This window comes from Ranitomeya imitator, chromosome 1 (assembly GCF_032444005.1).
Source record: "Ranitomeya imitator isolate aRanImi1 chromosome 1, aRanImi1.pri, whole genome shotgun sequence".
In the NCBI taxonomy this organism is placed as follows: domain Eukaryota; kingdom Metazoa; phylum Chordata; class Amphibia; order Anura; family Dendrobatidae; genus Ranitomeya; species Ranitomeya imitator.
The window spans coordinates 860,511,747-860,538,150 of record NC_091282.1 but is presented as its reverse complement, the minus strand read 5'-3'; the positions used below and the strand labels follow the sequence as shown (position 1 = coordinate 860,538,150).

At 44.6% G+C, this 26,404-nt stretch overlaps 1 protein-coding gene across 1 annotated transcript in view; it reads left to right on the top strand.

Annotated features, from left to right (window-relative positions):
- The window catches only part of LOC138651724 (myosin heavy chain, clone 203-like), a 240,910-nt gene that overhangs the window by 172,176 nt on the left and 42,330 nt on the right, over positions 1-26,404 (top strand). Inside the window, exons 12-13 of the mRNA XM_069742150.1 lie at positions 20,097-20,173; positions 20,254-20,336. Of these exons, the coding sequence (XP_069598251.1) occupies positions 20,097-20,173; positions 20,254-20,336 (160 nt within the window). The remainder of the gene's footprint in view (positions 1-20,096; positions 20,174-20,253; positions 20,337-26,404) is intronic.

The window sequence follows — 26,404 nt, the reverse complement described above, 5'->3', positions numbered from 1 at the left end:
GCCCCTGATGTGTCTAAACAGTGGAAACCCCCAATTATAACTGAAACCCTAATCCAAACGCACCCCTAACCCTAATCCCAACTGTAACCCTAACCACACACCTAACCCTGACACACCCCTAATTCTAATCCCAACCCTAATCCCAACCGTAAATGTAATACAAACCCTAACCCTAACCCTAGCCCTAACCCTAGCCCTAACCCTAACCCTAATGGGAAAATGGAAATAAATACATTTTTTTTAATTTTATTATTTTTCCCTAAGGCTAGGTTCACATTGCATTAGGGAAATCCGTTTAGCACTAGCGGATTGCGCTAACGCAATGTCTTTTTAGGTGTCGTGTTTAGTGGTCGCGTTAACGTCCCCGCTCTGGAAGATCGGGGATCGGACCTCGGGCGCGCCGTGGACGCTGCAAGCAGCGTCTGAGGCGCGCCACAAAAGAACGGCACCTTGCTAGCGCGAGCCGAAAATGGCACGCTCTAGCGATGCGCTACACCCGAAAATCACATTGCTGTCAATGGTTGTGCTAACGGACCCGTTGCACGGCGTTAATTGTGACATTTTCGCCGTGCAACGCTGTCCGTTAGCGTTAACCCATTAACGCAATGTGAACCTAGCCTAACTAAGGGGGTGATGAAGGGGGGTTTGATTTACTTTTATAGCGAGTTTTTTATATCGGATTTTTATGATTGGCAGCCGTCACACACTAAAAGACGCTTTTTATAGCAAAAAAGTTTTTGCGTCTCCACATTTTGAGACCTATAATTTTTCCATATTTTGGTCCACAGAGTCATGTGAGGTCTTGTTTTTTGCGGGACGAGTTGACGTTTTTATCGGTTACATTTTCGGACATGTGACAGTTTTTGATCGCTTTTTATTCCGATTTTTTGTGAGGCAGAATGACCAAAAACCAGCTATTCATGAATTTCTTTTGGGGGAGGCGTTTATACCGTTCCGCGTTTGGTAAAATTGATGAAGCAGTTTTATTCTTCGGGTCAGTACGATTACAGCGATACCTCATTTATATCATTTTTTTTATGTTTTGGCGCTTTTATACGATAAAAGCTATTTTATAGAAAAAATAATTATTTTGGCATCGCTTTATTCTCAGGACTATAACTTTTTATTTTTTTGGTTATGATGCTATATGGCGGCTCGTTTTTTGCGGGACAAGATGACGTTTTCAGAGGTACCATGGTTATTTATATCCGTCTTTTTGATCGCGTGTTATTCCACTTTTTGTTCAGCGTTATGATAATAAAGCGTTGTTTTTTGGCTCGTTTTTTTTTTTTTTTTCTTACGGTGTTCACTGAAGGGGTTAACTAGTGGGCCAGTTTTATAGGTCGGGTCGTTACGGACGCGGCGATACTAAATATGTGTACTTTTATTGTTTTTTTTGGTTTTTTTTATGTAAAGAAATGTATTTATGGGAATAATATTTTTTTTTTTCTGCTTTATTTAGGAATTTTTTTTTTATTTTTTTTTACAAGTGTGGAAATTTTTTTTTTTACTTTTTCACTTTGTCCCAGGGGGGGACATCACAGATCACCGATCTGACAGTGTGCACAGCACTCTGTTAGATCGGTGATCTGACATACAGCCGGGCAGGATTAGAGCTGCAGCTGCAGCCTGATCCTGACCCGGAAGTGCTCCCTGCAGGACCCGGATGCAGCCCGGCGGCCATTTTGGATCCGGGGACTGCAGGGAGAAGACGCTCGGTACACGGTGAGCACATCACCGTGTACCGATCGTCTCAGGGAAGCCCGCAGGGAGCCCCCTCCCTGCGCGATGCTTCCCTGCACCGCCGGCACACCGCGATCATCTTTGATCGCGGTGTGCCGGGGGTTAATGTGCCGGGAGCGGTCCGTGATCGCTCCTGGCACATAGTGCCGGATGTCAGCTGCGATAGGCAGCTGACACCCGGCCGCGATCGGCCGCGCTCCCCCCGTGAGCGCGGCCGATCGCATATGACGTACTATCCCGTCCATGGGAATTAAGTCCCAGGTCACCTGGACGGGATAGTACGTCATATGGGATTAAGGGGTTAATAAAATTACATTGTATTACCCTTTACCTTATTATGCATTGCTCTCTTCACTTATAGGTTTTTTTATAATCATGTACAATTTGGCACTTTACCTTTTTCTCACCATACATACAGTTGTTCTTAAAAGTTTACATATCGGGCAGAATTTTTGCTTTCTTGGCCTTTTTTCAGAGAATATGAATGATAACACCAAAACTTTTTCTCCACTCATGCTTAGTGGTTGGGTAAAGCCATTTATTGTCAAACTACTGTGTTTTCTCTTTTTAAATCATAATGACAACCCAAAACATCCAAATGTCCCTGATAAAAAGGTCACATACTGTTAGGGCTAGCGGAACGCACCAAATAATTAGAAAGATAGAATAAGGTGCGATCGCAGCCTGGGGTCCACCGTGCAGAGATGGAACCTGCTGCTAAGTAATGACGGACTATATGGCGGTACAATATGGATTCACACATGAGTTAACTTCACCCAGTATGAAGAAAGCGAACCCTGTTACGTCACAGGGCAGCGGTACTGCACAAAGAGCGCAAGCAAGGAGTCACAGAACTCTACCCCTAGACTCAGGATTAGAGTACAACTAGACCTCTTGCGCTCGACACCGCAACTGGGGTGTCAGCGTAACTGAAATAATAATTTAAATGTACGGGAGTGCGTGCGGTGCCGCTCTGGTGGACGCCACTAACCACTCAGGCTTGGGCAAGGAAAGCGCTGTGAAAGCGCATGGCGCCGCACTGGCGGTCACAGCAATTTGACGCTGTTTTGTGTGTCACGTGCTGATAGCAAGTCAGGCGCTAGATAGCAATCATCCACCTTACATGAGCAGTCATACACAAGGGAGGGGATAATTAATGAGCAACTTTCACACGTCAACACACACACACGTTTACAAGTGTACACTAGTGCATGGCCGAGCGGCCATGCAAACCTTTTATAGCGGCAGTGCTACAAGACCTTCCAGATGGTCCAATAGGAGCTGCAACAGGACCTGAGCATGTGACCCCCGACCTCCAATGGGAGGTCATCCCGTGGGCATGCTCAGTAAGGGAAAAGCAGGACTTAGTCCCAGAAAGACCTGCTCGCTGTTGAACATTGCTGGCTACAAGGACAGAGCCTGGAAGGGCATTAGTAACCAGTCGTCCAGTATCAGCTTGAGCTAGACGCTGGGACCGACGTCTCCTCTGAGCAGACTCCACTGCGGCTGGAGAAGAATGGGAGACCGCAGTGGAGATAATTTGAGATTCCCGCTGTGCAGAGGCGGGAACTCGACACCTAACACATACCCTGGTGATTTTGGCCTGATAACATGCACAAAAAGTTGACACAAATAGGTTTGAATGGCTACTAAATGTAACCTCACCTGTGATCTGTTTGCTTGTAATCAGTGTGTGTGCATAAAAGATGTGTGAGTTTCTGGGATCCAGATAGACTTATGCATGTTTAAAAGTTCATACTGTAGGTTCTGATGATGCTTAGTAGTTGCACACTTGTTAGTGATGAGCGAATATACTCCTTGCTCGGCTTTTCCTGAGCACGCTCAGGTGATCTCCGAGTATTTGTTAGTGTTCGGAGATTAAGTTTTCATCGCCGCAGCTGAATGATTTACAGCTACTAGACAGCTTGATTACATGTGACGATTACTTAGTAACCAGGCAACCCCCACATGTACTAAGGCTGGGTAGTAGCTGTAAATCATTCAGGTGAGGCGATGAAAACTCAATCTCCGAACATTAACAAATAGGCTTGAGCGAAACGGATCGGACAAATTCAAAAGTCGCCGACTTTTGGCAAAGTCGGGTTTCATGAAACTCGACCCGATCCTAGTGTGGGATTGGCCATGCGGTCGGAGATCTTCGCGCCAAAGTCGCGTTTCGTATGACGCGTTTGGCGCCATTTTTTCAGCCAATGATGGAGCGTGGGCAGAGTGATGACATAGGTGTTAAGGGCGTGGACACCTATCGCCATCTTCTCGCTTGTGCGCTGTAGCGATTTGCAATGTGTAACACCAGATTTTCTGTTCAGGGACGGAGGAGAGAGAGAGAGAGAGAGAGAGGGAGAGAGAAAAAAAAAAAAGGATAGATTTCCCATTGACTTTGCATTGGGTTTCGTGTTTCGGTCGATCCCCGACTTTTCGCCATAATCGGCCGATTTCACTCGACTCGACTTTTGAGATAGTCGGGTTTCGCGAAACCCGACTCGACCCTAAAAAAGTAAAAGTTGCTCAACCCTACTAACAAATACTCGGAGATCACCCGAGCAATGAGTACACTCGCTCATCACTAACACTTATACATTCCAACTGATTTACATTACTAATACAATGGCATTTTAGTCCCAATACCGGGCTGGGACTTGACCTCTAGTATTACGGGTGGATCTACACAGTACAGGTATTGATAGTGACCTGACCGGATTCTCTATGCTTGCTACCACTGGTGTAGTGCACTCTGTATTGGCTGCGCTATGGCTGATTCTATGTAGCACATGTATACCTGATTTTCTACTACTGCTCCTGCTCACTGAGGTCATGACAGATTCACCACTGTCAGGGGGTGGATTCTCTTGCTCCGCTGCTGGTGTAGCATCTGCTGCTTAACCCCATTGGTCTTTAGGTTGGTCTTGAGTCACATCTATTTCCGGCACAACTAGCTGGGGAAAGGTTAAAATGGGCACGAGTATGGCCTGGTTCACGCTTGTCCAATTTGGAGGAAACTCGCCGAGTACTGTGCTGATCTTTTCCTCTACTTCTTCTATGGGCTGAGGAATGTTTTGATCTTCAATCATCTCTTTCAGTTGGTCAGGGCATGGTTTTAGACGATCCCTCGACACTACCACTGAGGTTTCTCCTCTATTTTTGCTGATGAGACACACCTTGGTGTTATCAAAGTCTGAAGGTAAAAGGGTGTGTGGCTCAGCCTCCCACTGATCATCTAGTTTGTGAATCCTCCTCTTTCTTTTGAGTACTTGTTCTCAAGGTAACAAGGGAACTGCAGGGGCGTGCTGATTATAGTTTCTCTCCTGCCTCTAACTTGCCTGGGACAAACTCTTCTCCACACATTCTTGCACTTTGCGGTATTGCTGCTGCCGCTCTGTATCCCAGTCTGCACTATCCCAGTCTGCACCTGATGATGTTGTTTCAGGCGTTAAAACTCTCATGTCGAAACCAATGGGTAACTTGCCAGGCCTCACTCTCATCAAGTAGGCTGGAGTGCAGTTGGTGGAATTTACCAGGATATGGTTGTATAGATCTACCAAGTCCGGCAACTTCTCTGGCCACTGCTTTCTCTCTTCCAGGGGCAAAGTCTTCAATAGGTCAATTGCTACCTGGTTAATTTTCTCACACATGCCATTTGTCTGTGGATGGTATGGTGCCGTTCTGATTTTCTTGCATCCATACAGGTTACAGAACTCCCGGAACACTTCTACTTCAAAGGCTGGGTCTTGGTCGATGAGCGTTTGTTCAGGGTAACCGTGTGGTCGACAAAAATGTTCTTGGAACACCTTGGCTGCCAACTTCCCTGTTTGGTCCTTAACAGGCATGACTACCAGGAACCTTGAGTAATGGTCCACTATGGTCAGAGCGTAGGTGTAGCCAGTCCCACTCAGAGTCTACTTCACATCATCATTGGTGATGATCGGCTGTAATGGGGCTTGCTGACTGTTACGGTCTTTCCTGCGCAGGTTGCAGGGGCCACATTCTCGGTACCACTTCTCAATGGCTGTCCTCATGCCAATCCAGTAGAATCTTTCATGATGTAGGACCTCCAACTTCTTCCACCCGAAGTGTCCTGCTCCATCATGGTACGCCTCTAACACCATTGGCGCATCCCATTTTTTCCTTTGGTTTCCTTTGCGCTCTTTCTCTAGGCTCCGCCCACAAAGACACACCTCCTCTGCTTCCCTCATGCCGCGTGGAGTGACAATGGTGGCGATCAAACAGTTTAATAAAGTCTATGGAGCACAAGGCCCAGTTTGCTGGGTCAGTTCATCCTGTTCATCACGCCAAGAAATGCAACACCCACTAGGGCTGTGGGGTACTCCGAACCGGGTCAGTTGGTTCTGAAAGGGGTGGTCATGGCAGCAGTGACCCGGTCCGTGGCCCTGGGTGCATAATTAAAAGGAATGAGGGAATGTTTGTAGGGGATTGTTCATGACATGATCTGAGGTATTCGGCTTTAGGTGGCCGATGCTGCTTAAAGGGACTGCTGGAGCTGATGGTGATGCAGCTGGGATGGTTCTGCTCAACACAGTTGGAGCGGGGCCACAGGGCTACCGGAACAGTCTGTGAGGGGTTGTGGACGTTGGGGTGCAGGAATGATTGTAGGACACAGAGACTGTAGTTTCTTTACCTTTAATTGTAGGTGCAGTCAGGAGCACAGGTACAGGTGGTATTGGAGATCCGGGCAGCCTGGAAGCAGTTCAGAATCCTCCTAGCCAGGTGGGGTTGGAAGCCAATCTACTGCGCTGTTCTTTAGGTTATTGATGCCTTAAGCTCTCTTCAAGTCCCTCTCTGTCTGTCCTTTAACCCCTTAATTTCATATAACGTACTATCCCATTGAGGTGACCTGGGACTTAATTACCAGTGATGGGATTTTTCATCATATGCAATCGGCCGCGCTCACGGGGAAGGCATAGCCGATCGCGGCCCGGTGTCAGCTGACTATCGCAGCTGACATCCGGCACTATGTGCCAGGAGCGGTCACGGACTGCTCCTCGCACAATAACCCCCGGAACACTGCGATCAAACATGATCGCAGCGTTCTGGGGCATAGGGAAGCATCACGCAGGGAGGGGGCTCCCTGCGGGCTTCCCTGAGACTCTTTGTACAAGGCGATGTGCTCACCTTGTACCGAGCATCTCCTCCCTTGCAGGCCCCGGATCCAAAATGGCCACAGGGCTACTTCCAGGTCCAGCAGGGAGGTGGCTTACAAGCGCCTGCTCGGACCAGGCGCCTGTAAGCCTGGAGCAGTGCACGTCAAATCGCTGATCTGACACAGTGCTCTGCAAAGTGTCAGATCAGCGATCTGACACTATATAGTGATGTCCCCCCCCGGGACAATGTGATAATGTAAAAAAAAATAATTCCTCAATAAAGAAAAAAATATATATATTGTTCCCATAAATACATTTCTTTATCTAAATAAAAAAACAAAACAATAAAAGTATACATATTTAGTATCACCGCATCCGTAACGACCCGACCTACAAAACTGTCCCACTAGTTAACCCCTTCAGTGAACACCGTAAAAAATAAAAAAAAAACCGAGGCAAAAAACAACGCTTTATTATCATACCGCCGAACAAAAAGTGAAATAACACGTGATCAAAAAGACGGATATAAATAACCATGGTACCACTGAAAACGTCATCTTGTCCCGCAAAAAACAATGCCATACAGCATCATCAGCGAAAAAATAAAAAAGTTATATTCCTCAGAATAAAGGAATGCAAAAATAATAATTTTTTCTATAAAATAGTTTTTATCGTATAAAAGCGACAAAACATAAAAAAAGATATAAATGAGGTATCGCTGTAATCATACTGACCCAAAGAATAAAACTGCTTAATCAATTTTTCCAAACATGGAACGGTATAAACGCCCCCACAAAAGAAATTCATGAATAGCTGGTTTTTGGTCATTCTGCCTCACAAAAATCGGAATAAAAAGCGATAAAAAAATGTCATGTGCCCGAAAATGGTACCAATAAAAACGTCAACTTGTCCCGCAAAAAACAAGACCTCACATGACTCTATGGGCAAAAATATGGAAAAATTAGAGCTCTCAAAATGTGGAGACGAAAAAACTATTTTTTGCAATAAAAAGCGTCTTTTAGTGTGTGACAGCTGCCAATCATAAAAATCCACTAAAAACCCGCTATAAAAGTAAATCAAATCCCCCTTTATGACCCCCTTAGTTAGGGAAAAATAATAAAATTAAAAAAATGTATTTCCATTTTCCCATTAGGGTTAGGGCTAGGGTTAGGGCTAGGATTAGGGCTAGGGTTAGGGCTAGGATTAGGGCTAGGCATAGGGCTAGGGTTAGGGCTAGGGTTTGAGTTGGGGTTAGGGTTGGGGCTAGGGTTAGGGTTGGGGCTAGGGTTAGGGCTACAGTTAGGGTTGGGGCTAAAGTTAGGGTTAGGGTTGGGGCTAAAGTTAGGTTTAGGGTTGGGGCTACAGTTAGGGTTGGGACTAAATTTAGGGTTAGGGTTTGGATTACATTTACAGTTGGGATTAGGGTTAGGGGTGTGGTTAGGGTTATGTTTGGGAATAGGGATAGGGGTGTGTTGGAGTTAGGGGTGTGGTTAGGGTTGGGATTAGGGTTAGGGGTGTGGTTAGGGTTATGTTTGGGAATAGGGATAGGGGTGTGTTGGGGTTAGGGGTGTGGTTGAGGTTAGGGGTGTGGTTGGGATTAGGGTTAGGGGTTTGTTTAGGTTAGGGTTTCAGTTACAATTGGGGCTTTCCACTGTTTAGGCACATCAGGGCTCTCCAAACGCGACATGGCGTCCGATCTCAATTCCAACCAATTCTGTTGAAAAAGTAAAACAGTGCTCCTTCCCTTCCGAGCTCTCCCGTGCACACAAACAGGGGTTTACCCCAACATATGGCGTATCAGTGTATTCAGGACAAATTGGACAACTTTTGGGGTCCAATTTCTCTTGCTACCCTTGGGAAAATAAAAATTTGGGGGGCTAAAAACCATTTTTGTGGGGAAAAAATGATTTTTTTATTTTCACAGCTCTGCGTTATAAACTGTAGTGAAACACTTGGGGGTTCAAAGTTCTCACAACACATCTTGATAAGTTCCTTGGGGGGTCTAGTTTCCAATATGGGGTCACTTGTGGAGGGTTTCTAAGGTTTACGTACATCAGGGGCTCTGTAAATGCAACGTGACGCCTGCAGACCAATCTATCTAAGTCTGCATTCCAAATGGCACTCCTTCCTTTTCGAGCTCTGCCATGCGCCCAAACGGTGGTTTCCCCCCACATATGGGGTTTCAGCATACTTGGGACAAATTGGACAACTTTTGGGGTACAATTTCTCCTGTTACCCTTGGAAAAATACAAAACTGGGGGCTAAAAATAATTTTTGTGGAAAATTTTTATTTTTATTTTCACGGCTCTGGTTATAAACTGCAATGAAACACTTGGGGGTTCAAAGCTCTCACAACACATCTAGATAAATTCGTTAGGGGTCTATTTTCCAAAATTTCTTTTCTACTTTCCAATTTCTTCTGGTACCCTTGGGAAAATAAAAAATTGGGGGCGATAAGTTCATTTTTGTGAAAAAATATTATTTTTTATTTTGCTCTACATTATAAACTTCTGTGAAGCACTTGGTGGGTCAAAGTGCTCACCACACAAATGGTGTCTCTTGTGGGGGGTTTCAATGTTTAGGCACATCAGGGGCTCTCCAAACGCAACATGGCGTCCCATCTCAATTCCTGTCAATTTTACATTGAAAAGTCAAATGGCACTCCTTCCCTTCCAAGCTCTGCCATGCACCCAAACTGGTTTTCCCCCACATATGGGGTATCGGCGTACTCAGAACAAATTATACAACAACTTTTGTGGTCTATTTTCTCCTGTTACCCTTGATAAAATAAAACAAGTTGGAGCTGAATTAAATTTTTGGTGAAAAAAAGTAAAATGTTCATTTTATTTTAAACATTCCAAAAATTCCTGTGAAACACCTGAAAAGTTAATAAACTTCTTGAATGTGGTTTTGAGCACCTTGAGGGGTGCTGTTTTTAGAATGGTGTCACACTTGGTTAATTTCTATCATATAGACCTCACAAAATGACGTCAAATGTGATGTGGTCCATAAAAAAAATGGTGTTGTAAAAATGAGAAATTGCTGGTCAACTTTTAACCCTTATAACTCCCTAACAAAAAAAATGTTTCTTCCAAAACTGTGCTGATGTAAAGTAGACTTGTGGGAAATGTTACTTATTAAGTATTTTGTGTGACATATCTCTGTGATTTAAGGGCATAAAAATTCAAAGTTGAAAAATTGCGAAATTTTCAAAATTTTTGCCAAATTTACATTTTTTTTCACAAATAAACGCAGGTAATTTCAAATTTTTTTTACCACTATCATGAAGCCCAATATGTCCCGAGAAAGCATTGTCAGAATCACTGGGATCCGTTGAAGCGTTCGAGAGTTATAACCTCATAAAGGGACAGTGGTCAGAATTGTAAAAATTGGCCCGGTCATTAATGTGCAAACCACCCTTGGGGCTTAAGGGGTTAAGTGGAACACTAGCCGCATGACAGGCAGCTCAAGCCTTCTCCTAATGTCACTCCCTCGTGGTGACTCCAGGCTCTCCAGTTTGCTGCTGTGCATTTGGCCATCAGATGTGGCCAGGAGTCCTGCAATCTCCTGTTCTCCGGATTCAGTTGCTGGGCATGCAGTTCCCACACAACCACGGACTCCGGTGTCCAGTCTGTTGTCCTTAGTCCTGGGGTGAGCTCAGTCGCAGCTCCTATCCCCAGCTTCTCCTCACTTGCTTTCTTTTCCTTCACTAGCTCTGACTCACTGACTAACCCCGCCTCCTGACCAGACCTTATAGGGAAGTTCCCCTGAAACCAGGTTTAGAGCTCCCCCTTCTGGTCTGAAGTCAGGAAAAGTATTGTATGCCAGTGTTACCTGTTAAGAGGAACTCTTCTTGCTTCCAGGCATGACATTACCCACTGTGAGGGAGGCATTGCCACTGTTGCATCTGGACTCCTGGGGTGCCACATATGCATACTTTTGAGCAACTATATGTAGGTTTCTGACACTTTTCTAATGAGCTCAGCTAGCATAACATTTTTGAGTGTGGAATTTTTACTACTTCTAAACTACACAGCATAAAATGTGCATTGTACAAGTGAGAACATGTTTTCATAGTCATCATTATTAATTTAAAATATTAGAGGATGTACCAACTGAATATGTTATTTCGCTGTTATGCCAGGAACCCTGAGTTGTCTGTGTCTTCCTCTGAATTAATGCCCATGTACTGCAGAATGTTGTCACAGACAGAATTAAGTATATTCAAGCCATTATTAAATTAGTCGTTCCATTCCAGTGCATTAGGGTAATTCATGCTTATTAGTGTTATCTAATGTCATACGTTTCATAATGTGGACTGTAAAACATTTTTTAGCCAATTTTATCATGTAAAAATATTATAAGGACATACTGATCTTAGGAAAAAATATATTTTACATATAAAACTATGTAGAATATAACAAGGTAAAGCTAACTTCTACTAACGAAAATGTATAGTAAAGTAAGGAATCATCTGTGCAACTGTGCTCTGCCAAATCTGACCCATCATGCCTACATGTACAATGTAGCGTACACTATGTATTGTTTGTAGGTATGGGCCACATGTCACTCTCCGTCAGAGGAAACGTTAGCCCTTGGATTCCGGTTAGATGTCTTTCACCCAGCCCAACCAGATGTCAAACTTTGCACTGATGAGTACCCCGAAACATAATGTCTGCAAATTGAGATTTTGGATTTGACTTTTATCCTAAGCCATGTGGCAAAGCTCATTAGAGGATTGATATTGACTTTTAGGATTGCTGCTTCCAATATTAAGCACTAGAGTTGTAGTTCTCTTCCTCTCTGAAGCGACAATTTGCAGGGGCCCACTAGTAACATTAATATTGGGAGCTCACTGTCTAGCTATATGCAATATTACCTGATCGTTCACAAATTCACCTATGCATTGATATAAAAATAAATTAGGTAGTTTGCTAAATTAATAATGACATGCTGGCTTCATCACTAAATACTGCATTAAGTGTACTGTGCCAAGTAATGCTCATGTAGGGGGCACAGTCCTGCATGAGTTTCCACCAGGTGACTGAGCTGTTCCCCTATGGACAAGTCTGAGGCTGTCTATGAAAGTCTGACTCTTCAACCTCCCTGAAAATGAAGGGGACAAATAAAGAGTGAAGCCCTTGTACGGAGTTTTTTGAGGAGTCTTTTGCAGTGAGTCTGCTCTTAAAAAAGACAGAAAAATTGATCAACAAAGCCTGAAAGACTCTTCCTATTAATTTCTATTGTAAAATGACTTTGCTGTTCATACATTCCATCTTTTATTCGTTGTTAATTTGCTTCAGGTTTCAAAGGCTGGAAGCATTTAAAAGAATATACCTGACTATTCTTCAGTTGTTTTTCTCTATGAAGCTGCTCCATATTTTACAATAGAAGTAAATTGAAGGTGTCTTGAAAACGTTTATAGGTGTCTTTGCCTTATAAAATGCAAGCATTTCATTTAATTGTTTAATGAATTTATAGAAAAAAAAAAAGAAAATTAGCCATTAAAAAAGCCTAAAAACGTTGACAAAACATTAAGGCCTGTTTCACACGTCCATTTATTTCCGGTACTGGAAAAAAACGGTAAATGAGATATCTGTGTCCGTGTGTGTACTACGTATGGCACATGTGTGACAACTGTGTGCAGCATCAGTACCACACGAACGGCCGCTGGGGATGTAGCGCTACAGTAAGCTCTGTTCCCCGGCGGCTGGTGCTGAAGCCAGCTCTCATCATTCTCCCCTGCTCTGCTGGTGAGCAGAGGAGAATGATGAGCATTATATTAAAGTCCAAATGACTGCAGGTGGGACTTTTGGGACTCCTACCCCCATCATCCAACACCTGCTGCCGCTAGTAACAGTGACAGTAGGTGCGGATGATCAGGGTATCACACAGGCGGCTGCGATCTAAAGAAATAAATGAGTGAAAAACCCAATGTGGGTTCCCCCTATTTTCTTGAACCAACCAGACAAAACTCACAGCTGGGGGCTGAAACCCTCAGCTGTCAGCTTCTGCAAGTTTGGTTATCAAGAATAGCGGGGTCCCCACGCTGTTTTTTTAATTATTTAAATAAACAATTTAAGAAAATGGCGTGGGGTCCTCCCCATTTTTGACAACCAGCCTTGCTAAAGCTCACAGCTGTGGGCAGCTATTCTCAGACTGGTAAGGGGATATAGGCCCCCAGCCTAAAAACAGCAGACCGCAGCTGCCCAGAAAAGGCGCATCTATTAGGCAACCTCAATTCTCCCCCTATCTGATCACTGTCTACTTTCTCATTCATGTACCCCTCACCTGCCCTCCCCCCCAGGCAACTTGCACCCCCCACAGAAATCTTGCATGCTTAGACATTCACACACTCCCTGACTCTATTCTATCAATATCCTCCATATCTTCACTCCACGACACACACAGCGCCACCCTTTTATACAGTGCCACACTGCTATTGACTCAGTCACCCTTCTCGTGCATGGCAGAGTGCGACAAATCAATAAACAACTCTGGCACAACAACCTCACAAAAAAACTTCAGTGTTGCAGAGCAGAGCTAGAAGAAAATGCACTGGTAAGAAGACTGTGGCATTTAAAAAAGCAACTTTTACTTTCAAGTTGTCTCTTACCTAAACAGGTCTACTTCACAATCCTCATATCATATTTTTCTCACAATGCCAGTTATTCAACGTTTTTAACTTCCTCCTCTACACTCCATTGCCCCTTCTGACCTTCCTCACCTCTGTAGAAGACATGGCCGCACCTTTCAACAATAAGATCGACCAAGCAAGACAAGTCTTTACTACAGAATCACCACAACCCCTAAATATAACAGACCACTGCCTCTCCCCATTTGTCATCTCCCCTCCAAATCACATTTCATCATTTGTGTACTTGACCCCATTCCATTCCACCTCCTCCCCATTCTCACCACGCTTATCCTGCTGAACTTTCCACCCACCTCTCATCTAACTCACTCTTTTACAATTCCACCAAAACTGCTTGGACCAAAATTACTAATGACTTACTGCCAAAGCTAACATACAAATCTCTGCACTCCTCCTTCTAAATCTGTCCTTCGGCACAGTCAACCACTCCCTCCTATTACAAATCCTCTCTTCCCTTGACATCAAATACCTTGCCCTCTCCTGGATCTTCTCATACTTCTCTAACTACACATTAAGCAGACACCACTCTTTTTGCAGTACTGGAAGTCCACTTAGGAGTAACCCTTGACTCTGCCTTGTCCTTCAAACTGTACATCCTAGCTCTTACCACCTCCTGCTGCCTCCACCTCAAAAATATTTCCATAATGCATCTTTTCCTCAACCCTGAATCTACTCTCGCCTTGACTACTTTATTATCCTCCTCTGTGGCCTCCCTGCTAACACTTTCGTACCTCTCGAGTCCATTCTTAACGCTGCTGCCCAACTAATCCACCTCAATGTACGCTTCTCCTCTGCTTCTCTCCTCTGTAAATTCCTTCATTGGCTCCAAATTCCCCAACGTACTCAGTTCAAAACTATTAACACTGTCTTAGGAAGCCGTCTGCAACCTGTATCCTCCTTATATCTCTGGACTAATCTCCTGAGATCTTACAAAATGCAACCTCCGATGATGCCAAGACCTTCTTCTCTTCTCCACACTCATATGTTCCTCACCCAATTGCCTGCAAGACTTCTCCCTAGTATTAACCATCCTCTGGAATTCTTTGCAGCAACACATCCGAGTATATCACCACACTCAGAACTTTCAGATGGAATTGAAAACCCATCTCTTCAAAAAAGCTTACAGCCTTGAATGACACCCTGCCACCTGTAACGGTGGTGGATGTGGACCCACTGCGCAATAGACCCAGCTTACCCTGAAGGGGCCTAACTAAGTGACTACTGTGTGCTCACTAGAGCATCTGATGGTAAAGATGGGCTTTGCCGCCAGTGTGCCACTCCAGGGCAGTCCCTGGCTCTGCAGCAGCTGACAGTAGGATCAGAAGCGCATATGCGAAGCTTAGAGGGGCAAGACAGAGGAGTAGTCAGATGGTCAGAGGTTGTTTCAGGGGCAGCACAGTGTCAATAAACATAGCCAAGGTCAGGAGTGGAGAGGTCAGACAGGATGAGTAAACAAACCGAGTTAAAATGGGAGACAATAATACACTAATGCTTAAGTGGGATGCTAGCAGACAGACTGGCTATGAACTAATGTTCAGGCGAGGAGTGGGGCTAGGAGGTACTACCTGATACCAGCCCTGTTAGCATGGGATAGGCTGGTGAACCTAATCTCTGCAGGACACAGCAGGGTTAAATTACTGCAGAGACCTGCCACGCCCCCCGAAGACTCAATGAATGCCACATGTAGATGCAGCAGTGCTGCATGAAACACACTCAGGGGGCCGTACTGATGTGAGAAAGAACCACAGAGTGAGTAGAGGGGCTCTGGGAAGGACTGCGAGTTACCGCTGTAACACAACCTCACCACCACTGGAGCTGCCGCAGACCCCCTAACCTACTGTCTCCTCTCCCATTATCCTGTAGACAGTAAGCCCGCAAGGGCTGGGCCCTCTCCCCCTGTACCAGACTGTCATTATTAGTTTGTTCACTGTATTCACTGTAATTTATATTTGTATCATGTATGTAACCCCTTCTCATGTACAGCACCATGGAATCAATTGTGCTCTAAAAATAAATAATAATAATCTTGATAGGTAAATGGGTTTAATAGATGTTTATAGGACACTAGATGGTGGCCCGATTCTAACGCATCGGGTATTCGAGAATATGCATGTCCACATAGTATATAGCACAGTCACGTAGTATATTGCCCAGCCACATAGTATATTGCCCAGTTACATAGTATATTGCCCAGTCACATAGTATATTGCCCAGCCACGTAGTATATTGCCCAGCCACGTAGTATATTGCCCAGTAACGTAGTATATTGCCCAGTGACTTGTATATTGCCCAGCCACGTAGTATATTGCAGAGTCACGTAGTATATTGCCCAGCCACGTAGTATGTAGTATATTGCCCAGCCACGTAGTATATTGCCCAGTCACGTAGTATATTGCCCAGTCACATAGTATATTGCCCAGCCACGTAGTATGTAGTATATTGCCCAGCCACGTAGTATATTGCCCAGTCACGTAGTATATTGTCCAGTCACGTTGCCCAGCCACGTAGTCTATTGCCCAGTCACGTAGTATATTGCACAGCCCACGTAGTATATAGCACAGCCCATGTAGTATATAGCACAGCCCACGTAGTATATTGCCCAGCCACGTTGCACAGCCCACGTAGTATATTGCACAGCCCATGTAGTATATTGGCTACGGAAGACCCTGAGAACAGCCTCCAACAAGAAACACAGAGACCCCAACCACCTGGGTCTGAGGGAAGCCTATGACTCCATACAAAAGCAGTACAAAACCATCCTCAGGAGGAAGAAGCAGAGTTACATCTCTACGAAGCTCAATCAACTCCAAGACGCCCTCCAAGACAACTCCTTCTGGGAACTATGGAACCACATGGGCACCAAAGACAAGAAAAACAACAACCATATCCAAAATGGCAACCTCTGGCTCCAATACTTCAGAGACCTCTATAAAGACATTCCAAAGGAAGGACTAAGCCAAGAACAGGAAAACATAATGGCGAAACTAAAAGCAATGGAGGAAAAAATCAAAAACTTCCAAAACCCGGTGGATACACCTATAACACTACAGGAAGTAACCGAGAGACTCTCCTCCATAAGATGTAGAAAAGCCGGTGGCCTAGATGGAATCCTACCAGAAATGCTGAAGTACAGCCCACCAGAAATACAGGCTGCAATGGTTAAACTCTTCAATATTGTACTGAGTGCCGGCTACTTCCCTCGTACCTGGAACCAAGGCCTCATCACACCCATCCACAAGAGTGGGGACAGGTATGACCCAGCTAACTACAGAGGCATATGCGTCAGCAGCAACCTGGGAAAACTGTTCAACAGTATCCTGAACAAGAGGATCCTCACCTTCCTCACCGAGCACAACGTCCTCAACAAGAGCCAAGCAGGGTTCATGCCGAACCACCGCACCACTGACCACATCTATACTCTGCACAGCCTCATTCAGAGACACGTCTACAATACAAAGAATGGGAAGATATACGCCTGCTTTGTGGACTTTAAAAAGGCTTTTGATTCAGTGTGGCACCCGGGCTTATTCCTGAAACTGCTGGAGAGTGGAATAGGAGGAAAGACCTACGATGTCATCAAAAGCTCCTACACCGAGAACAGCTGCAGCGTGAGTGTGAGCGGCAAAAGAACGGCTTTTTTCCAGCAGAGCCGCGGAGTAAGACAAGGCTGCAGCCTAAGCCCAACGCTCTTCAACATCTACATCAACGAGCTGGCTACCGCCCTGGAATCCTCCTCAGCACCAGGTCTCACCCTCCACGACGCCCAGGTGAAATTCCTGCTGTATGCAGATGACCTGCTGCTGCTGTCACCAACCGAGAAAGGCCTCCAGGACAACCTGAAAATCCTAGAGAAATTCAGCTCCACCTGGGCCCTACCGGTCAACCTAAAGAAAACCAACACCATGGTGTTCCAGAGGAGAAAGAGAAGATCAGACCAACACCCATCATTTATCCTCAACAACTGCGACCTCACAGGAACGGACAAATATACCTACCTGGGCCTAGAGATTCACCGGTCAGGGAACTTCAAACAAGCCATAGAGACCCTGAAAGACAAGGCCTGCAAAACCTTCTATGCCATCCGAAGGACACTCTACCATCTGAAGCCACCAGTGAGGGTCTGGCTAAAAATCTTCGACTCCATCATCGCCCCAATCCTCCTGTATGGCAGCGAAGTCTGGGGTCCTCACACCTACCCAGACTGGTCAAAGTGGGACTCCAGTCCAACAGAAATATTCCACCTGGAATTCTGCAAGCACCTTCTCCAGGTCCATCGGAGCACCTCCAACAGTGCTTGTCGGGCCGAGCTGGGCAGATTCCCTCTACACCTAACAGTTCTAAAGAGGGCGCTGTCATTCCGGGCTCACCTGCATAGGAGCAATCCAAGCTCCCACCACCATAAAGCCCTGATACATGAAGGTGAAACAGAAAAACCAGAACCCCCGGAACAGCCCAGCCAAACCCAACCGGAGCAGAACACCAATCACAACAACCTGACAAAAGCCGGAATTAGGAAGATGGCAGATGAAGGCCAGGAGAGGTATGTCAGTGACTGGAAGAATGATATCATCAGCTCACAGAAACTGACCATGTACCGGAGCCTACAGAGAGACTACAGACTGGCCCCATATCTGGAGAAACTCCCGGACCCCAGAGACCGCCAGATCCTGAGCCGATATAGACTCAGTGCCCACAGTCTGGCCATCGAATGTGGCCGACACAGGCAGAGCTACAAGCCCAGGGAGGAAAGACTGTGCCAACACTGTGATCAGGAGGCCATAGAGGACGAAACCCACTTCCTGCTACACTGCTCCAAATACTCAGCAGTGAGGGACACTCACTTCAGGAGACTCTCACATCTCTTCCCAGACTTCATCACCATGAAGGAGGAAGAGAAAACCTATATCTTGCTGGGAGAAGAAGAGAGAGCGGTGGAGATAGCAGCGCGGTATGTGAGCGAATGTCATAGACTACGAGAAAGAGAACTATGATGCCATGGACTATAGCCCCCAACCTGGACCTGCCCCATCCACCTCCCCTATGCCATGGACTATAGCCCCCACCCTGGATCTGCCCCATCCATCTCCCCTATGCCATGGACTATAGCCCCCACCCTGGATCTGCCCCATCCACCTCCCCCCACAGCTCCTACCCAACATCCCCTCAGTCCCTATCCCTATTGCCTCTATACACTTGCTTTGGCAAAACTGATGTGTATTTGGTCCTGCCAATAAAGCTTCTTTGAATCTTGAATATTGCCCAGCCCACGTAGTATATAGCAATGTGGGCATCATATCCCTGTAAAAAAAAAGAATTAAAATAAAAAATAGTTATATACTCACCTTCCGGAGCCCCCGGATCCAAGTGAAGCGGTTACCGACACTCCTCCTGCGCTCCGGTCTCAAGAGTGCATTGCGGTCTCGCGAGATGATGACGTAGTGGTCTCGCGAGACTGCTACGTCATCATCTCGCGAGATCGCAGCATGGACCGGTTACCGGAGCGTCGCGAGCGGGAAAGGCCTGTTGTGGATCGGAGGGGCCGACGAACGGTGAGTATATAACGATTTTTTATTTTTTTATTATTTTTAACATTAGATCTTTTTACTATTGATGCCGCATAGGCAGCATCAATAGTAAAACATTGGTCACACAGGGTTAATAGCAGCGTTAACCGAGTGCGTTACCCCGCGGCATAGCACGGTCAGTTAACGCTGCCATTAACTCTGTGTGAGCGCTGACTGGAGGGGAGTATGGAGGGGGCATTGACTGCGGGAGCAAGAAGCGGCCATGTTGCCGCCGGACTGTGCCCGTTGCTGATTGGTCGTGGCTGTTTTGCCGCGACCAATTAGCGACTTGGATTTCCATGACAGACAGAGGCCGCAACCAATGAATATCCGTGACAGACAGAAGGACAGACAGAAGTGACCCTTAGACAATTATATAGTAGATTTCATCCCCCTAGAAGCATTCATGAGAATGAGGGAAGTGAAAGGAAAGGAGGGGTTGGACATTTACTTATTTTCTAGTGTTGTTGGGTTATCTCTCTCCATATATGTAATATGTTATAGAATCTATTTTCTTATTATGCAAATCTTAGATGTGCCTAACAATGTATTGTAATACTATGATGAAAATGTGAGCAAAATTGTCTTAATATACTATATTTCCAGTGATAAGTTGTATGTGTTTGATGTAAAGATAAAATAATTTTTTAAAAAAGGATTCGGTATATTAACATCCAACTGCCCGATCATGTTGTACTTTAATATCTGATACTACCTTTGGCAGAGAGTCATAACATCTCCATACAGATAAAACAGACAATCGGTCCAGCTAAAAATCAGGCTTGTAATGGTAATCAAATGCGTTTGGGCACTTTCAGCGTCAATCATGTTTTATAATATTGAAATGGTAATATAATTTCCTTTGCAGAACAGTTGTAATTTTCAATTAACATTTGTATCATGTTGACTGTCCTTACGTTTATGTAGCATTGTGCATATGTTAATTAGTAAATGCATGCTGCAGTCAGAACTATTTAGTTCATTTTCGGATGATAAGACATTCTGTTTTCTCTCCAGCAAAAGATCTGAATTGAATACAGACATTATTGTTGCCTGCTATCAACATCTGGCAGATTTACTCAGTAAATTAGAATGTAAGTTTCTGCAATATACAGAGAGAAGCATTATGTAAAATATTGACTTTATTTATGTTTCTTTATTTGTCCTTTTCAAGGTCTTAAGATGAATAATGTGAAATTAGGTAATGAAAAGGAAGAGATTCTAAAATTTCTTCTAAGGACTATAAAAGACTTCCAGGTAAATCATACAGAAGACAAGCCAAAGTAGATATACTAACTTAAAGATGTGCAAGGGTTGCCTCGCCATATACCTAGGCTTTGATGAGACTTATGTTAAAAATTCAATGCTAAAATAGTAATCGGATTTAATTTTTCATGTGAGCAACACCCCACTAGTCTCATCTTGAATTTTTTAAGTAATTATAGAAATGTAATCTTAAAGGGAACCAGTTGTGTCAAATAAACGCTACTAACCTAAGATCTGAGGATGTGGGTTGCAAGAATCACCTAGGCAGGTTAACGATGCAACTATTTTTTATTCCTTACATCCATGGTAGTCCCACTGCCCCCGTACCAAGCGATACTCCTTGTCTTCCAACTTTTGGTTGGCCCACAGGTTTTGTATCTCCCTCCAGTCTAGTCTGTAGTCACAGTAGAAATAGGTAGCAGCCAACAGCACTTCAATGCAGGGGTGCATATTCCAGTCCAGTGGCCCAATTGGAAAGAAAATACAGTCCAGTACAAAAAAGGAAGAGCATCCCATCCAGGTAATGAAAGATTGAAAGAGCTTTATTCTGCCATGATGCCAGGTTTCTACTATGCTTGATAAAGACCTATAATGGTCAAAACGTTGCATCATGGCAGAATAAAGCTCTTTTAATCTTTCATCACCTGGATGGGATGCTGTTCTTTTTTGTACTAGTCTGCAGTCACAGCCCACGCTCCTCCTGACATCAGGTGACACAACCAAAGCCCAAGTATCCAGCAGCAGCAGTCTTTAAGAAAGTTCCTGAAATCCAGACGACAGATCCCTCAACAGTAGCACGTGTGTCCAGCCCAGCCGACAACCGGTCTCCAAACTCTATAGACCATCCATCCAGGTGCTCCAGGACCTCATCCTAGATTCTCTCTCTTCAATGTCACTCTCCCCAACTCCCATACTAAACATGTGGCTTCTTCCTCCCTCTCTGGGATCAGCCCCTGAAAGTACAGAAGTGTTCGCACCCTCCTCCTTAAACATTTCCTTTAAGCTCAAAGGATTAAGAATATTCCAGAAGCCCATCACCTGGGACTGCATGTGAGACCCCATGTAGTGACAGCTTCACTTGGTCTACAACCCCCATTCACACAATGAGACTAGTGACTGGAAGAACAATGGAATGATTGATTTCCTTGATTACTAATCTTGGGTCGGGCCTTAGGCTAGTTTCACACTAGCGTCGTACTCGGCCCGTCGCAGTGCGTCGGAGCGACGTACCGACGCATACTGTGGAAGTGCCGCACAACGGGGGCAGCGGATGCATTTTTCCAGCGCATCCGCTGCCCCATTGTGAGTTGCGCGGAGGTGGGGCGGAGTTCCCGCCGCGCATGTGCGGTCGGAAATGGCAGAAACGATGCTAAAAAAAACGTTGCAAGCAACGTTTTTTTGTTTGGACGGTCCGCCACAACACAACCAACCGTCGCACGACGGTTGTGACGTGTGGCAATGCGTCGCAATGCGTCGCTAATACACGCCAATGGAGAAAAAACGCATCCTGCAGACAACTTTTTTCTGCAAAATGACGCATTGCGACGTGCAGTGCACGACGCTAGTGTGAAAGTAGCCTTATGCATAAGATCTAAGCTGCATGTCTTTCTCTGCTTACTGTCACTGAATGGAAAGATTGAATCCTGAGTCTGAACTGAAGAGCAAGCAAATCTCTAATAAAACACAGCAAGCAAATCTCTAATAAAACACAACAATAATATCATCATAACTGGTGCTCCGTGCTGGAAAAAGTCTGCATCCCTTGGTGCTGTGGACTTCGCTCTAAGTCCATTCGTCCAGTAGTCTTTAGTAAGTCGCCAGCTCCTCACAAACCTGCAGGTATAGGGTTAATCTACATGTTAATAGCGTTGTAAATCAGTGCGGCCACTGCACTGGAAGCCTGGCTGTTCATAGCAAGTGAACTTTATTCCTTCTGGCAGTATGTGTCATTCAGTCATAGAGGCATGATCGGCACAGCTGCAAACAGCACTCTGTTTACAGCTATAACTACGCCTCAGCACTGACTGACAGCTGGCTCTACACTGATGCACTAATTAAGCCTGCTGTAAATCATTGCCAGTGCAAGGTTACAGCTGCAGCTCACTATGTACTGAGTTGTGACTGCAGCCGTCCCCATGACTGAAAACCGGGGGCTGCCTGGAGGAATAAAGTTAATTTCCTCCCAGTAGCCAAGTAGCCATACTTTCAGTGCAGCGGTCACAGAGCCTTAAAACACTGTAACCTACAGATTAACTCTCTATCTGTAAGTTAATAGCATTTTTTAACATGACAGGTTCACTTTAAGCCTGCTATATACATTAGATGGCTAGAAACACAACAAAGAAATGGAGTACATAAATCCCAAAGAAAATAGGAATAGTGAAAAGGCCTATTTGATTAAAAAATACATTTTTTTAATGTACATTTTTATTAACGATTTTTCACATTAACAAAGTAAATACCGTCAATCAAAACAAGACAATGGTGCAATGTTTCACTTCTGAGCTTAAAAGAATAATAGTATCAGGACCATTAACTTCACATCACATATAGTGAGAATGAAAGTTCAGAAACATCTGCCTCATAAGAGTGGTAACTTATCCTTGTAATGCACCTTTTCCAATATAACAAAGCAAGAACCAGAGTAAAAGAAAACAGAGGGGTGGGGAACCGGGGGGGGGGGTGTGGTGAAATATGTGTATATATCTATATGTGTGTAGTGACATATGTCTAGTGTTATATGTGCTGTGAATTCTGTTGTCGAACTCCCTCCTGTGGTCGTGAATGGTACTTCGGCGAGTTCTGTCCATGGACTTCCTCTGGTGGCTGTGAGTGAAGTTGCATCTTCTGAGGTTCCTTACACAGGTGACGTGGTTTATCCTTTGGTTGGCTGCTCTATTTAACTCCACTCAGATCGTTACTCCATGCCAGCTGTCAATGTTCCTGCATTGGTTCAGTTCGCTCTTGGATCTTTCTGGTGACCTGTCTTCTCCAGCAGAAGCTAAGTTCCTGATAGTTATTATTTGTTCATTGTTTCCTTGTCCAGCTGGTTATCATGATTTTGTCTTGCTAGCTGGAAGCTCTGGGATGCAGAGTGGCATCTCCGCACCGTTAGTCGGTGTGGAGGTCTTTTTGCACACTCTGCGTGGTCTTTTGTAGTTTTTTGTGCTGACCGCAAAGATACCTTTCCTATCCTCTGTCTGTTTAGTAAGTCTGGCCTCCCTTTGCTGAAACCTGTTTCATTTCTGCGTTTGTGACTTTCATCTTTACTCACAGTCAATATATGTGGGGGGCTACCTTTTCCTTTGGGGAATTTCTCTGAGGCAAGGTAGGGTTTATTTTCTATCTCTAGGGCTAGCTAGCTCTTAGGCTGTGAAGAGGCATCTAGGGAGAGTCAGGAACGCTCCACGGCTATTTCTAGTGTGTGTGATAGGATTAGGGGTTGCGGTCAGCAGAGCTCCCACATCCCAGAGCTTGTCCTGTGTGAGTTTAACTATCAGGTCGTGCCGGGTGCTCCTAACCACCAGGTCATAACATATATGTGTGACTAGTGATAATGTAACATCTGTCCTGAAGGCAAGTCGCACCTAGGTGTTAATAGGTACTTCCTTGGGACTAGTAGAAATTGTGTCTCCATATCTCACCAGGAGGTCTAGCTAGGGCCAAGAAGAAAGGTAACATTTGGCACCTCCTAGGTCTTGGAGGGGAGATGTTAATTGAGGCCTGAGGGTATCTATTCCTGAGAACCTTTTCACAAGTGTCTCAAGAGAAAAATAATATATTCATTAGTAGCGCGGCTGTGGCCAATCAGAAAGCCAGCAATTATGATATTAACCTGAGGGGCCGGTCTAGAAACCTGACCTTCAGACCAAAGTTATAAATTTAGGCTGCAGACAGAGAATTGTGTTCACATGATGGGGGCAGCCTGAGAAGCTGGTGTGATCCAATCTACATTCGTCCTACCCTCAGGGAGCAGAAGCAACTACCAGTTAAGTAATTTCTGTAAGTTTCTCCTCTTTATTTTATACTGTTTTGCATAAGTTGTATGTCTTTGTATTATCATATTTTTATACCTTTTTCTTATTGTAAGCATTGAACCTTTTGTTATTAAAGTATAAACTTTAACAAGTTGAACCTTGAATGTTCTAAAAGAATCCATAGCCTAAGGTGTGTGGGCCTTATGAGTGATAGACATTATTAGTATTATTAGTTCCGGGACTCATCACCCGTGTATTCGATGAGTGGTGGCAGCGTGTATGAGCGGGTGTGTGGCCTGGGTCGGTGTGTGATTTATGCTCCCATTACAGCATAGGACAGAGGTTGAATGCTAGACTGAGAGTGGGGAGATAGATTAACCCTTGCAGGCACAACCCCAAGTCACATGTGAGAGCAGGCACGTGATGAATAAGTGACACCACGGAGAAATGATCCGTGACAGCGGGGATCCTACAATCATTCCTTATTTAATCATATCACCATTATGGCTCATCATCTTCCTACCCATCTCGAGCCCTCCCATCAGTCAGCAGAGAATTTTGATCTTCTATCCGAAAGCATCCTAGATTATTTTGAGACTTTCTGTTAAGTACCATTTCATTGAAATAAAAGGTTTGATTATTTTCTGTCTCTCCTCCATACTGCAAAATTTGCCAATAAATTGTCTCCATTTTGTTAAGAATTTACCTGCTTGTGTCTCTTTATTCGTTAGTGCATCCTCTTGCTCTATCATCTTATAGTGATGTAATTGGGCCACCACATCAGAGATTAATGGGGTGGAAAGGCTGAGCCATTGCCTAAGGATCAGCTTTTTAGCTAAAATCAGTATATGCCCAGCTCACCCCAAGAATATCGGATCACCATCAATGGAGTCAACGGTTGTACATTGCTCCATAATTCAGATATCAACTCTAATATTGCATCCCAAAAATGGGTGACAGAATGACATGACCGCAATCCATGCTGTAAGTCCGATTTAGAAAGCTGACACCTGGGGCAGGCAGTAAGTCTGTCAGAGTTAGGGTCTGGTTTGTGGATGTTAAAAGCATATATAGCTCCATGTATGATTTTTGATTTTGAATTTAGTCTCCCTCCAAGATTCATTTATTATGTATTTCCGAAAGAGGGACCAGCCTTTTCTGATCCTGGAGGGAGCATCAACGTAGTCTCCAATATTTATAAAATGTGTCTGGATAAGGTTCTATCAGGTTCAATTTCATTGTGGAGTAAATCATAGATATAGAAGGAGTCCCCACTGGGTATTGGAGTATGTTATCTAGCTCTTTGCGCCTTGATTCAAATGTGACATCTTGTAGAGCCAACATGATTGGGCATTTGAGCTATTCGTATTGGAATGATACCCTCACGGCTGGAGTTGAAATTTTTCGAGTAACTCCGCGCATATCAACCATCTGGATTCCATTGGATGGAGGAGATGTGAGACAGTAAATCTGCCTCTCTGCCTCCAGGCAACAAATAACCTATTTTCCATAACCTGGGGGAATTCAGGGTTGGCCCATAATGATAAATGTTTGGAGATTCTAAATGAGAGGTTGTCTTTTTCCTCACCGCTTTCCATGCTGAAATCTCTGAATGTAACTGACCTCTTTAACACCGGAGGCAGGGAGGAAAGACGAGAATGCAATATTGCCGTCAGGTCTAGAGGGTGAGCAAAGTCTTCTTCTAACGTGGAGTCAGCATAGGTGTTTCTATTATGTATCCAGTCAATGATATATCGCATGAGACAAGCTAGGTTATAATTCCTAACACTAGGGAAATTTAGTCCTCCATCCTTTTTGGAGGCCATGAATTTTGATAGACCAGTTCTGGGGCGCTTTTTCCCCAAATAAATTGGCCAAATTGGTTATTAAGAAAGTTAATATCAGAGTGTTTGAGTAGTAGGGGTATCATTTGGAGTGGGTACAACAACTTGGCCATACTGATCATTTTAATAAGATGCGCTCTTCCCATGAGCGGGAGATCATGCCACACCTTCAGTTAGTTTAGGATTTTAGCAGAGGGGGATAGTTCAAGGCATATGTAGACGATGGCAGCCAACCAAT